Here is a 15303-nt window from a genome sequence, read left to right on the forward strand (position 1 = left end):
AAGGGCAGATGATAGAAAGGTCATCTGTTTCTGTGGCCTACGATTAACGAGGGTGTCATGTGGCCAGCACAACGACCAACAGCCTTTGCGTTTCCCCAACTAACGTCAGGTACCCATTAGAGGCGCCCTTTAAATCTCAAAATATAATAATCCCAGTCTTCACCAGGGTTTGAGCCCTGAACCACTCGTATCATTTGCCAAGCGTTTGACCACTCAGCCACTTCGCCTCACCTTCTATTATAACATATATATTATTTCTTTCATCAATTTTGTTTATTAACATTTTTTATAAATATGCACATTTTTCTCTACAAAATAATAATGGCACTTTCTATAAGTATAAAAAAAATATCTTTATTGGCATATATTGTACATACTAATCAATATTATGTCTTAAAACATTTGATATCATATTTTGGTGATAGATTGGTTTTGATTTTATTGATTTTTCTGTTAGAGAAATGTTTGTGAAAAAATATAATGAAATGAGATTCTTCTGTTCGCTCTGCTCTCCCTTGAAGAGGTTCACCTGAAATGAAAATGGAAGAAGGATTCAATTAAATCTTAAGCTAAACTTAACTCTGCAATTAAAATATAAACTTTATTGTCAGTAGACAGAATCGTTTCCATCGACTGACATTGTTTTCTAATTTGTCATGACAAACTCTTTTAGATATGTCGGATGCATACTGACACATCTGGATACATAGTAAAGCTAAATACATACTGACACAGCTTTATACCTACTGACACAGCTAAATATATACTTACACAGCTGTATACATACTGACACAGTTGAATACATACTGATACAGCTGGATATGTGCTGACACAGCTGTATACATACTCACACAGTTGAATACATAATAACACAGTTAAAACATACTGACACAGTTGAATACATAATAACACAGTTAAAACATACTGACACAGTTGAATACATACTGACACATCTGAATACATACTGACACAGCTTCTCGTGAAGCTCAGATACAGAGCCCGGCGGAACTGCTATCACTGACAGAAGGGGCAACTTGCCCCTAAATATTTATCCCTTGGACTTTGCAATGCCGTTAGTCATCTAGTACACTGCGTTTCAAACTTTTTAAAACAAGTACAACTTGGTGAGAACCAGTAAACAGAATGATCATTGTCAATGTACCATTTTAAGTTTAGGCCCGTGCTCGCTTAAATAGGGAACGACTATTCCCCGATAACGAATATGTAAAAGTAAGGTCAAATAACTAAAAAGTCATATTGGTTGTCTAATTTTTGCCAACGAAACAAACTTTGAACAGATTAACTTTTGTATATATTTTTTGGTTTGTCTTATTTTTAGGTTGCCCATACGTCCTCTAGAGCAATGCAAACGCGACATGAAGCTCTTCAAAATCGACACTAGCAGCTGGGAAGAGGTGGCACTGGATAGATCCACATGGAGAGAGAGCATAAAGGAAGGGTCACAGATTGCAGATGTCATACACAACAGAAGCAGAAAGAAGGGTGAAAATGCCATGGAGCCTGGTGATTACATATGCCCCAACCTGCGATCGCAGCTGTGTATCAAGGATTGGCCTATTTAGGCACACAAGAAGTTGCAAAGGGAAAAGATCGTCTTTCGAGACGTAAAATGCCACAGAATCCATTAAGACAAAAGTCTGAGAACCACTGCTCTAGAAGTTAGATGGAAATAGTATACTAAGAGGATGAAAAAAAATATCGTGTAAAAACAACAAGACTGGTACGCTGCCCACAGTTTGAGAATCCCTGATCTAGTAGACAACTAATTAACAACACATGTTACCTGTTAAGCGTGTTTGGTTCTTCTATACTGAAGGTAGTCTGGTTCAGCCTGGTTCAACAAGAGAGTGAGCTGCTTGGCAGAACTGCACATCAGCTGGATGTACTCGTGGAGAATGAACTTGACCTGCTCGTCACGTGACAGGCTATCAAACCATTTCATTTTTTCCTGGGAAGGACAAGAAGGACAAACTAGAAAAGTGTCTGCAAGTATTGCGATCTATAGGGTAGACGATGTAAAGGTCGTCTGCTTCTGTGACCCTCGATGAACGAGCGTGCCATGTGGATTTAAAAGTTATAATTCATTTTAATCTTCTTATCTTATAGGTTTACAGACATCCTTCACAAAAGAAATAAATTTACATCCTACGCGTATCCATGAGTTAACTCTTTCTCTCCTAACTGACGATACCAACGTTGATTCCATCAGAATGTGGTAAATAATTACGGAGAGAAAGAGTTAAACTAGTCTTGCATGTTAAATAGAAAGTTAAACTCTGCTAAGTCATTTCAAGCTCTGTAGGCACTATGGTCAGAAGGGGCACTTGTATGAATTTGTCTTAGCATATGGTATAAGAAATGTACCGTTCTCTTAGTATCTTTCTAATCATTGTATGTGTTGTTTTTTTGTATTTGCACATTGCAAGTAAAGGTTCAGTGTTTTATGTATTAACTCTTTCTCTCCTAACTGACGATACCAACGTTGATTCCACAAGAATGTGGTAAATAATTACGGAGAGAAAGAGTTAATGTCTCTAAATTTGAGCGATTCTACTAAATATAAATAGTCATTCCTTCTTAATCGCATACTCTATCTTGTGTCTCTTGTGGATTCTTTATGATTTCATCAGTTAAGTTGTACCAAACGAAGGATGCATATTGTAACATTGATGTAACAAAAGTAATATTTAATAATAATATTGTTTTGATGAATTATTTTGTTTGATATTGAAAGCCAACAGACAGACATGTAGATAGTTAGTTCAATATACCATTTTTTTAGTGGGATCATTCATGTACTGGGCGATTGTTGAGTTGCTCAAAGTGAAATTCATGGTGTCAAGACTGCCCCAGTCAAACTGAAGGGTGTCAAAGTTTTGAGATTCAATCTCATTGGCAAAGTCTGGGCTGCCATATTGACCATTGTAGATTCTGAAATGCAGAGAACAAGATGGATAGTGGCTACCCAATAGACTAGACATTTTTTTTAAATTTAAAAACCTTGCTTAAATGTATGGATTAATGGAACACAGTACACAATGAAATAAAAGGGATTAAAAAAAAAGATACATTTTCCTTAAATCGCCTCTATATCTTATATAATACAGACGTTACTTAAAAAAAGAAGATGATTACGTCCTACGCGTCATGCATTTAGTCATGCATATTAACCAATGACTTGATTAGGGTTGGTTGTACAGGTACGTATATCTAGGGGTTTGATTGCTGACGAGTATATAACAAACCCCAGTCCATTCTTTAGACGTAAGAATGATCTTCTCTGTGCTGATATACTTGAGTCCCACACTCATAGAATGCTTGTGTCACAATGCTGTACTTCAACTCAATGTATGTAGACTATGCACATTGTATACTGTAACGGATGCATGTGTAACTCAGATGTACTTGAAGTATTTTTAACGTTGCTTAATTACACTAAGTACATGAGTACCTTGTAAGATGTATTACAATCGCGAGCTCTTGGATAGTGCTAATCCGTCACAAGAATGAATAAACAGGTACCAACAGGAAGAAAGACTCAAATGACCAAGTTGACTCAGAGTGAAACTTGAAATAATGTTTAATACAGAATGGGCCACAGTCTAGTCCGTCACTAACAGCGATTTTAACCCCTCAAGAGTCTAGCAGTAACTGATTAAAATAAAAGTCTATTCTAATCTCTAACCCAAAGTCTATGCCGTCACTATAAAATGTACGTTCACTGTCAGTCTAACAAAGTGCGCAACTAAACTAACTCAACTAGCTATCTAACAATAAGATCCGCCAATTAAAGGAGAAGACATAAAACTCTCAGGCCGCACACATAAAACTCTCAGTTCGCACACATAAAACTCTCATCCCGCACACATAAAACACTCAGCCCGCACACATAAAACTCTCATCCCGCACACATAAAACTCTCAGCCCTCACACTTAAAACTGAATCCTCCGTCATCCCTTCCCCCTCCTCTTTAAATAAAATATTGATCTCCCACATTGTCCATTTCACCCTCCTATCATGAAATCATTATCCTCGTTCTACCCGAAGGTCTGTTTCTCATTACCTGTACAGTAAGAGCGAAATGTGAGAATCTACAAATGTAGCACTAACTCTAATTTGTCATATCAAGTATGACATTTTTAGAGACTTAGAGCGAGGCTGGTAGAAAAAGAACCATAAAATTCTATGTTTGAGAAGCGATCAATGTTTCTCAATTTTGTATCCAAAAAAAAAATTTCTTTGAGTTCTTTGAGAGATCCCCACCAATCGGCAGCTTTAGACGGCTGCCTAGTTTGCCTATGCCTAAGGCCGGCCCTGATATTGCAATGCAAGAAACTCGTACTTACCTCTCGAGGACGCTCTTGGAGGAGTCGCACTTGCAGAAGCCAAGGAAATGTTCAGTAATCTCATACATGAAGTTGAGTTTCTGCCCCTTGTATTCCTCGGTCAGGCTGTAGAGTTTCTCGTTCAGCATCTTCTTAATTTGGACTTTCTCCATCTGTTTAAAGATGGCTGCCTTGGCTTCCTTCTCTTCCTCTTCCTTCAAGGCCTAGAAAGAGTGAAGTTCAAGGTCAGAGGTTAACGCTATTTGGATTTTTTATTTCCACGAAATATGGGACAACACTGACCAGTGGAGGGGGCGCGGTGGCTGAGTGGTTAAGCGCTTGGCTTCTGATCCTTGAGTCCTGGTTTCGAATCTCGATGAAGAATGGATTTTTGAATTTCATGATTTTTATGGAGCCCCTAAGTTTACCCACCTCTGATGGATACCTGACATTAGTTGAAAAAGTAAAGGCGGTTGGTCGTTGTGCTGGACACATGACACTCTCGTTAACCGTATGACACAGAAACAGATGACCGTTACATACTCTGCTATATAGACCACAAGGTCCGAAAGGGGATCAGCAACTTATCTCCTCCTGATCATTTATCTGTGCTTATCTTGTAAGACAAATCGACAATTTAGATGTTTACATTGATGTATTCAGGTAAACGGGAAGCTAAGGGCTGTAACTGTGAATGATGCATGCATAGACAAAGGCAGCAGTATGGACCAAATATCTTTAGTTTGCGACAATACTGGATTAAAATACAGTGGACTAATGAACAGCGCTGATCAGAGAACAAACCATTGACTTGACCATTCCGTCTAGCAGAAACCAAAATCCAAGCAAATAAACTACTAGACCCCCCCCTCCTCCAACACTCCGTATCTCTATAAATGGTCAGTTGCGTTCGTATGCACAGGTCAACGGCACCGGTCAGTAAAAAAAGTTAGGTAAAATTCCCGTTTCAGACCTTGCAATCTATAGGGCAGATGATGATAACTTAGGTTATCCGTTTTTTTTTGGCCAACGGTTAACGAGCAGGGTGTCATGTGGCCAGCACAACAACCTTTATTTTGTGAAGTTTGAGCTTATTTCACCTAAACAGAAACTTGTATGGAAATATTTACATGATCAGAATGGTGTTATCTTCTGCATCACGTCGACTTCTGTAATCTGTGTTTAACCAGTTGGAAAATTCTGTTTCGTTCAGATATGTTGTTGGAAATTGAACTCATTGAAGACGACAAATTATGAGATATTATCCGTAGTTCACTTTCACCGTTATAAAGTGCTGCCAACTATGGTTTTATTCTGAGGGCCACCAAATAAGAAGTGTTCAACGGTTGCGTTGTTTTGTTTATTGTATTTGCTGTGTTATGACATGATTAGAATTTTAGTATTTGTTTCGGGAATAAGGGGAAAGTTTTACTTAGCGACAAGTGACATGATAGATCTTTAAAAAACAAGAACGCTCTATTCGACACTAGAAACACCACGTCTTTTAAAGATACAGACGGCTAATAACGAAGGACATTGGACGAATCCCTTTTTTTTTAGTATTAAAGGTGTTTATTTTGTTAACACTCGTGTCGACTACCTAATTTGATTCTTTCGGCCTTTCGCCCGGTGTTTACTGTGTTGGTGAAGGTTACCTCCTTTTTACTTCATTGTTTGGATTTGACACGGCGGAAGAGCCATAACAGCTAGCAGTAAAATTGGGCTTTCTTGACACAGTTTACATTTGCAATACTGTATGTCGTTGTCGGCAAAGCTGGTATGTTTGATATCAAAATGAGGTCTCAGATTGTTCAGATTCATTAATGCTTATAATAGAATGTCGTTGCAAATGGGGCTATGTGATTTCTCCATTCCTGCTCTAACTATTGAAGTAAAACCATATCGTCTAAAATCGTCATTCTATTTTCTTTTCTTAACGTTCATTTTTAGGGGAGTGTTTCATAACGAGACTATAACCTTTTCCAGTGGCGTAGCTAGGGTGGGGGGAGGAGGGGGGGGGAGAATTTGAAAATCCCCCCGGGCCCCCACTTGAGAGGGGCCCCCAAATGAGTGTTTTTTACATTAAAAATTACATGCATTGGAAAATGCAGGGGCTCTTAAAGAGGTCAAGCCCCCCGGGCCCCCAAATGATGGAAAATTCCTAGCTACGCCCCTGACCTTTTCTAGAACAGATTACAACTTGATGGCGTATTACTAATTATAAACGGATGTGCTTTTTAATTATCTGAGTTTATCTTAGCCATATAAATGCTAGCTTTGATTTCGCAAAAGTGTAACATTGCTTTTCGATGCTTCGTATGATGTAATTGAGACTTTTACAAATATTTATGCTGAGACAATAGGAACGTTTGGGATGATTATGATTCAGTGGTTTGAGACATTTATTCTCGTATGACAATTTAAGCAAGAAAAATTTTTTCTAATGATATAATTAATGTTAACAAAAAATCTTTTTTTTTCGCTGGAAACTTGTCATTAGACCCCCAAGCGAGTCGCTACACACAGGCTAGGAACCCCTGAGATAAAAGGTAGTTTTTGAAAAGAAAATGCTAATGCCAAACTTCTAGACCTGGACCGCATTCGCTTATAGGTAAATAGTTATAGTTTAGCCCCCCCCCCCCATTCCACTGACATATAATATCTGGACATACAAAAAAAGGGGCCCCATATCTCAAAAAGCTTAGGGCCTTTTCAATTTTAACTACGGCGCTGTTCTTGACTTCATAAAGTCGTGTGAAACTAAGCTGAGTAGTAGAAGGATAATGAGAGAGTCAGTTCAAGAGTTTACCTTTCTTTTAATGTACTCTTTAAAGATAACCAAGTTCTTTTTCAAGTACTCTTTTGTGTCTTCCTGGTCATCATCCTGCTTCTCTTGTTTCTTCAGCCATTCTTTAAACTGAGCAAACAAAGCTTTCTTCTGTGGAATGGTGAGATCAAAGAGACTACTTATACACTGACTTTCTTCAGAACACATACACAGAACACACACAAGACCTACACATACATAACACCCCCCACACACACTAGACCCACACAAAAGACACACACACACACACACACAAGACGCACAATCACAAGACCAGCACATGCGAGACACACACACACACACATAAGACCCACATACACAAGACAAGCACACACAAGACACACACACACACTAGGCACACATGCGCTCAAGACACCCAAACACAATACCTACACGCACGAGACACACACACAAGACACAAACATACAAGACAGACTCAAAAGATTCACACAGACAGGAACAGTACACAAAAGACACGCACAAAAGACACGCATTTCACAAAACTCACACAGTCAGACACTCAAGAACCACACTAACAAGACCCAAACACACAAGACACGCACGCAATGGATCTAAATTCAACGTCTATTAGTTCTTATAAGCTACTTAAATTTTATCTACTTTTAAAATGTACTTTGCAATCTAAAATATACTGTTTTCTTGACTTTCTACATACATAATCGTTACACGCAGAGATTTCGCAAGAGAGGCTTTGAGCCTTTTCAACTCTCACTCAAATTAATATTCATTTGTTTGTTTTACTTGCTTCGGATGTTCCTTCAGAATTAATGATTGTTACATCCATAATACCAAAACTCGTGCAGGAATTGGGATGCTGTAGAAGAGTTCAAACCCAAGACCATGTATACGACAGTTCAGAGCGCATACCGCACGACCAGCCAGCCGAATATCTATAAATATATAACGTTTTGTTGAGACACCTGCCTAGACACTAATGTCTGGAAATGTGACAAATCTATATACACCTACTGCTTTAAGAAAAGAATGCATGTGTAAGTAAGTATATGAATGACCTACCTCTTTAATATCAAGGCCTTTATCGTCGTCCTCGTCATCTCTCTCGTTGTCTTTGCGTCTTGGTTTATCATCATCGTCTTTTTCATCGTCCCTGCGTTTGCGTCTGTCTCCCCGTTCTCTGTCTTCATCGCGATCCCATTTCTTCTCTTCATCGCGATCCCATTTCTTCTCGTCGTCGCGATCCCTGCGTCTTACGTGATCCCACTCTTTCTTTTTGTCATCCTCCTCTTTGTCCCCCCAGCGCCATCTTGGCCTGTCCTCTTCGGAGGCGTCTTTCTTGTCATCGCCTCCCCAGCCTCTTTGTTTGTCGTCTCCCCAATCGTTGCGCTGGTTGTCGCCCCAGCCTTTTCTGGCTACCTCGCCCCAGCCCTCTCGTTTCTCCTCGCCCCACTCTTTAGCTTTTTCCTCGGCCCATCCCTTGAAGGCCTGTTCGCCCCAGCCCTTGGGTGCTTGTTCGCCCCAGCCCTTGGGTGCTTGTTCGCCCCAGCCTTTGGATGGCTGTTCCCCCCAGCCTTTGGCAGGCTGTTCACCCCAGCCTTTGGAGGCCTGTTCGGCCCAGCCTTTCAAAGCCTGCTCGCCCCAGCCTTTCGCTACTTGCACACCCCAGTCATTGTCCTGAGTCTCTGGCTCTTTGCCCCACCCCTCTGCTCCTTCCTTCTCGGCGAATTTGTCCTTGATCTTCTCCCCAGCGTCCACCCACATCCGGCGGAAGTCGCCAGCGAGGACCATGGGAATTACCAACAGAACGAAGAAGACTCTCATCTTCAGTCTGAAAGCAAAAATATAATATAGAATGTTATCCTTTTATTTAACTTATGTTGTTTTTTTTTACTACGCTTAAACTCTTTAAGTCAGTCTGTCTGTCTGTCTGTCTGTCTGTCTGTCTGGTAATATGTTTGTAAACGTTATTTCTCCTACAATCAATCTCGGATCAAGCTAACATTTTGCACACTTATTAATTAGTTATTTAACTATTGGGAATTAATTATTTTGTTTGGTATCTCGAACATTTAAAGACCGCTTCACAAACCAAAAGGTTAGAGACAGACTTACTGTAGCGATTGGACCCCATGATGACCTGCTAACTATCACAAAAAAAAAAGAAAAGCAAGCTTAAAATATATGGCCTTATTACAAGGTATTCGGGGCTCGCAAGGACCTTCCTTCAGGGAACAGAACCAGGAAAAAAAGAGGAAGAAGAGGAAGACAGAGATAAGTGATTGGGAAGACAAACATAAAAGAATGGACAGGCCTGACATTGAAATAGATTCTTTCAAAGGCAAACGACAGAGAGGAATGGAGATAGACAAATCTTGCATGGTGCCCCAACGGTCCAACAGATTAAGGGATAGGTAAAGGGAAAGGGAAATGAACTCTACTTGACTGGTGTGGTGGTATAAGCTGAATCAGTCCACTTTAAACTTTGTAGGTCGCACTTTAAAATTTAAAGCTAACAATAGATAACTATAAAACCTTCTATTTTCATAAGTCTTTCAACTTTTTTTCTTACATGCATTTAAAAAAGCGATCATGGTAACATTAACACAGATTCGCCCTTTTATTTCTCCTCCTCCTCCCCTCCCCCCATCCATCCTTTCCCAAACTGGTTCAGTGAAGTGATGCCATCCTAGCGTATTGATACTGCTTAAAACATGAAATGCGCTAAACAAAAATAATTGGTAAAAATATTTCTAGCCGCACAGATTTATTAGTGTTGGTCTAGATCAGGTGTGGTTAGCCTGTGGCTCATTCGCCAAAGATGGCGCATTGCATGATAACAAGTGGCGCACTACACTCCAGAGATGATACAAAGAAAGAAATGTCTGATCGTTCAAAATAATAAAGCCGATGTGTTGAGAATAGACTAATGGAAGTTTAACTCATTAGCTACTATGATGTCAGAGACCTACTTGGTTTTGATACCAAGAAACCCAAACCGAGAACACGCTTCAGATTTTCGAAGTATTAGTAATCAGGGTCTGTAATCCAAGACCTGACTTTTATTAATTATTGGGCTCAAGTCAATTTTTGTTTATTCCTGTCTCAACCCGTTTCAATTATTTGGACTTCTACCACTGATATGGACTCATTCTATTAAACCGTTTTAATTATTAGGAATTTTGGCACTGATATTGACTCATTCCATTTATTTTATTTTTTTTGAGAGAATTTTTTTTTATATTCAGATTATACTTTCTCTTACAATAACACACAAGGCAAACGACCATTTCAATGTAATATAGCCGCTGCGGTTCATCGACTATCTTCTTCTTCTTCTTCTTCTAGCCAGCTTTATTGCTGCTGAGCTGTGAGCTCTTTTGCAGACTGTGCCAAGGAAAATTAGTGTGCTGTTATCTTCAGTTGTTCAGCACTGCCGTACAGGGTGTTGGTTATGTTGGGCTGTGGTGGAAGTAGGGTCTGCCTAAGGTGGATTAGGGAGGGGCATTCAAAGATCATCGACGATAAATTCATAGTCGCAGATATATGAGCATGTAATACTTTTGAGCAGTCAAGGTTATTGAGAAGTTGTATACAGCTCATGATCAAATACACTGTTCATTATAATAAACCCGCTGGAGTTCATCAATTAGAAAAAGTCATAGTCGCAGGAGCTTTAGCGAGTGGTCAAAACTAGATCAGTTTATCATGTTCATTACAAAGAGCTAGGACCCAAAAATTATTCATAGTTAATGATATTGTTGGACCGTTTACCAGCTGACAGATTAGCCTGAGGTCCTAATTTTTTTTTTTTTTTTTTTTCAGAAATATTCTTTTAATGCAATAATAAGTAAAAGTAAAACAGTACCCCTGTCAACAGATGACCTTTACATCGTCTGCCCGGCTATAAGCAACATGGTCTGAAAAGGGGAACATTGCTTTCACTTACCCCTGTCAGACCTTCGGATCTAAAAAGGCAGCTGGTGTATTAACCGTAGGCCACAGAGACAATGATAATAATTTACCTTTAAAGCATCATTGGACAGCTCCAGCGGCACAATCGGTTAGCGCGCCGTACTTATAGACAGTACCTTCCCCACGATGGCCGTGGGATAAGTAATGCGGAGGTTGTGAGTTCGATCCTCACCTGGAGCATGTTTTTTTTTACATATTTTTTGTTTGATTATGTATTTTTTAATGTATCTCAGTAAAAGGCATATGGTAAAAAAAAAAACAACCATAAGTGCCAAGTGAAAAACAAAAAAACAAAGTCCGATGACATCAATGAGTGTAAGTCTTCACAACCAGAACAACGAAAGACAAATGGCGTGAATTTGTGAGAAAGTCTACATTGGTGCCCAATTACTTTCCGAACCTTTCTAGTTTTTATTGTTATTATTATTTTTTTTTTTGTTATTTAAACAACGTCAGGTTTCAGTCTTTACCAAGCATAGCAGCAACCCCAACCCGCCCCCGACGGGGATACATTGTAGAGGTTCTTAGTATTGATTCTCGCAAGGTTATGATTAAATTTAAAAAGAGATAGGTAGGTTCTGATCTTATTATGTCCAGCACCCCGGTTAACAATAATATTAGTGATTTTTCTGTATTATTCTACTATAATTGAATATCATTGGTAAAAATGTGTTTTCATATAATGAAAAAAAACAAACTAAATAAAATAAGACACAAGAAGCTTCTACTCGGAAATATAATATTTTCCAATTCCTAACAAAGTCAAATCTCATTAAAGCTAATTAACTGTTCATATTTAATTAGGCCTAGTAGTATGCACAGAAATAATCTATTAAAATGATCAACGCTAATTCAGAAATGTCCATAGAGTGAAATTCATTTTGTGTGTGTGTGAAATTCCTTTCGCTACAAATGGTATCTCTGCCCATCCAATCATAAATGTAGATGATTTTGTTAGAAACTTTTATACTGGGTGTATAAAACTGCCAATTATGTCCAAAGTATCAAATTTCAAACGAATAAAAGGGTTGCCTGGTCGCGCTGGACTGTCGGATTTATCGATGGTCCAGGGTTCAAATCCTGCCCACTCCCATCCCCTGTCGTCCTACGGGAGGTTTGGTCTAGGAAGTAAACTATCTTCAGCTCTGAAGGAACATCCGAAACATGTAAAACATTTTACATACAAACAAAAGGAATTATCAGCAGAAGCGGTCTTGGTGTCAAAATCGGCCCGGGCATTTCTATACCATCCGGGACGTAGCCTGCAAGTACCACTGTTCACGGATCTAGGCTATTACATTCATTTTGGAAAATGTGTTCAGATCATATTAGTATTACACTGTACAAGATTTTTTTAAAATTATTACGCTCAAAGGGTGACTCTTAAAAGAGAATGTTTTAAAAGATTTTAAACTTGTCATAGTGACCCTTTAGATGGCCCTGCCGGCCCATTTGGGTACTGGCCCACCGTGCGTTTGCCAAAAATGCCCATATAGCGAGTCCGCCCCTGATTGTAAATGTGTGTGGCGCATCTGCATTAGAAGTGAAACAAAAATGGCCCACGTTAACAAAAGGTTAATTCTTACTAAACATTATCTTATCCTATCTTATCTAATACAGACGGTACTTCAAAAAAGAAGATGATTACGTCCTACGCGTCATTCGAGCATTTGAGCAACTCTGTACCATGGCCTTCTTGGTAAGTATTCTCGCCAATCCTCCAATCTCTAGGCGTTTCTTAGCCATCTTTTCTTGGTGGCTCAAACTAAGAATGCCGCCATATTTGTTTTATGTTTTTGATTTCATAATGCTGTTTAAAGCTACTCTGTTTAATAAAAACAGCAACAAATATCTCTAAACCAAAAATTAAAATTATTGGCTTATCTTGGTACTCCATAACAAGGCAAAGATATGTCCAACTTCTCCTGGTAGTTTCTACATTCAGAGTCTACTTATCGTTTCCTTGACTACCCCATTTCATTAAAGCACAACTATTACATGTTACGGTACCATTCGCTGTGAATCAAAGGAAGACGACCCGAAATGATCCAGCTGAGTTTTCCAAAAATTCAGTTCGGTCAATATATCGATACGTTTTAAAGTTCGTAAGGGGGGTCTACCCACAATATCTGCTTTACTAATTTTCATCTCCTTTTTATTCTGATATAATGATGACATTAACATTTCGTATGTAATACAGAGGGCAACAAAACAGACATCGTCTTAAATGAGTGTTTTAGACTATTTCACAATAGAAACTTCATCAGATTCAACTAAACTTTATGTATTCTAATTAAATTCTAAATCTGAACAAAGTACTAACTTAGTTGAAAAAAATATTTGTATTATAGCAAGTAAAAACGAAGCTTCTATAGTTTTCTTTAATTGCATAATAATACGGCTTGTCTTCGAGTCCGAAGATTAGTGAATAGCAGAAAACATTGTGGAACAAAAAAAAAAAAAGACTATAAGCTGGAACCCACAGGGAAGGCTGGAAGACTCAAGTGAAAATTGTAGGAAGGACACTAGCCCTTGTGAGATAATTTGCCCGGGTGAAAGCCTGATGGCGAAGCACTGTAGCGGTTCCACTCGAGACCATTCGTATAACGATTGGTCTGGCTCCATTGAGACAAGTCCATTTCTGCTTCTTTCGCTGATGGGAAACATTCAAATTTATTTGGCTGCTCAATGTTATTTCCAATTTCAGAAAGCTTTCTTAAAACCACAATCAGTTAAATAAGTTCCAAAGTTCATGCTCTTTGTAACGTACGAAATATAGTCTGCTTCCCTTTTTTAAAACTCTCCCCTTCTCTCTTTAGTTGTGTGTGAGTCATTGGATAAGAGAAAATTGTGCTACTAAGGAAACAATAGAACAATTGAAATAAACGAATCCAAATTTCTTAGGACCTGAACTAAAAAATTGATCTTAGAAGCTGGAAATGTATGGATTCAAAAAAAAGTCTTACTTTCTGATAAATTTCTTTAGACCTCTGCTAAAACTTAATCTAAGAAGCTAGAAAAATGTCTGGATTCAAAAAAAAAGTCTTACTTTCTGATTAATGTCTTTCCTTATTTCTTTTCTTTTTATTTGTTTCTAATCTATTAGAACTTTAAAGGTCTTGTTAAAAAAAACATTTACTGCTATGATCCTCAGTAATGGATCGGATTCTTTTACCTGACTACGAACGCCAGTATGTGTCATGATCCCGTTTTGGGGTTCCAACTCAATTTTGAGATATGTCACGTGGTTTTTCTGAAATCTAAAATACGTGTTTGTTTGTTTGTTTTTTCTCTCTTGAGTTGATGCTGATTGACTTAACGCAATATTGTCCAGAAAAATGGCACTTAACGGCTTAAGTTTAAAGTTTTAAATCATACAATGCATACTGTTAGTTCATTCCAGAATATTCCACAAATAACTTTTGAAAAAGGAATTTTGCCCTTAAATTTAAGAATGGCAACTTATGGTCTATTCTAAAATCATATTTAGGATAGAAAAAGTATTGAAAAGTATGTGCTACTTACAGCTGTCAGGTGTTTGCAGTCAAATGAAAGAGAATGTTGAATCAGAGCCAACCCTTAAATCAATACTAAAGTCCAAGGCTAACAGGGGGGACTCTCTGGAGACTCGAACTTTTTCTCCACTGTTTTATACATCCGGTGTTTCTTAGATGGACATTGGCAGGGGATGGGAGGGGGGGGTGCATTTATATCACATGTGGGTGGAGAAGGGTTGCATCGACTTGCATTTTCATGATTAAAGTTTGAAGAATTGTTGAATGGACTCATCTTCACCAGATAGGCGGGGGGGGGGCAACGTGACTCCCCCCCCCCTCATGCCAACACTTATTTTCTATTACGTTACACTAGTTCAATAACATCTATCCGCTACCCGAGACCTACTGCGCGTCTCCATGACCTACACCCCCCACCTCCCCCCCAGCAGCGCACACACTTGACAATGTCTATATAAAGATCACATTACATGGCGAAAAAAAAAATCTTCACAAGTTGTAAGGTTTTTAATAAAAAGTCAACACAAAAACAAGAGTTGAACTCAAGCCTTCCAGAAAAAATCATGTCCAGTGCACTTGTGCAGTTTTATTTTTTTTTACTTTCTCTTGAATCAATATTTAGTCACGAAATTCTACCAAACCTTTTTTTTTTTTCTTCAAAAA

At 38.6% G+C, this 15303-nt stretch overlaps 1 protein-coding gene and 1 non-coding gene across 2 annotated transcripts; one reads left to right on the plus strand and one right to left on the minus strand.

Moving 5' to 3' along the window:
- Positions 1-342: 342 nt before the first annotated feature.
- Positions 343-14810, minus strand: LOC106058396 (protein PIF-like). Its single transcript, XM_056007329.1, has 7 exons — positions 14651-14810; positions 8213-8981; positions 7157-7285; positions 4369-4571; positions 2793-2952; positions 1805-1969; positions 343-529 (listed from the first exon to the last, which is right to left on the minus strand). Exons 2-6 carry the CDS (start codon positions 8972-8974, stop codon positions 1808-1810), a joined length of 1416 nt encoding a protein of 471 aa, XP_055863304.1. The 5' UTR covers positions 8975-8981; positions 14651-14810; the 3' UTR covers positions 343-529; positions 1805-1807.
- Trnai-uau (transfer RNA isoleucine (anticodon UAU)) lies at positions 11196-11305 on the plus strand. The gene is made up of 2 exons: positions 11196-11233; positions 11270-11305. It is a non-coding gene; the product is annotated as a tRNA-Ile (tRNA).
- Positions 14811-15303: the final 493 nt, after the last annotated feature.

The sequence above is a fragment of the Biomphalaria glabrata genome, chromosome 13 (genome assembly GCF_947242115.1).
Source record: "Biomphalaria glabrata chromosome 13, xgBioGlab47.1, whole genome shotgun sequence".
NCBI lineage: Eukaryota > Metazoa > Mollusca > Gastropoda > Planorbidae > Biomphalaria > Biomphalaria glabrata.

Bases quoted from the DNA above. Each gene is read 5' to 3' on its own strand.
- LOC106058396 (XM_056007329.1), bottom strand. From the start codon at position 8,974: ATGAGAGTCTTCTTCGTTCTGTTGGTAATTCCCATGGTCCTCGCTGGC. The intron at 7,286-8,212 runs GTAGGTCATTCA...ACCATTCCACAG, and splicing joins AAGGCCTTGATATTAAAGAG to AAGAAAGCTTTGTTTGCTCA. The intron at 4,572-7,156 runs GTAAACTCTTGA...CACTCTTTCTAG, and splicing joins AAGAGTACATTAAAAGAAAG to GCCTTGAAGGAAGAGGAAGA.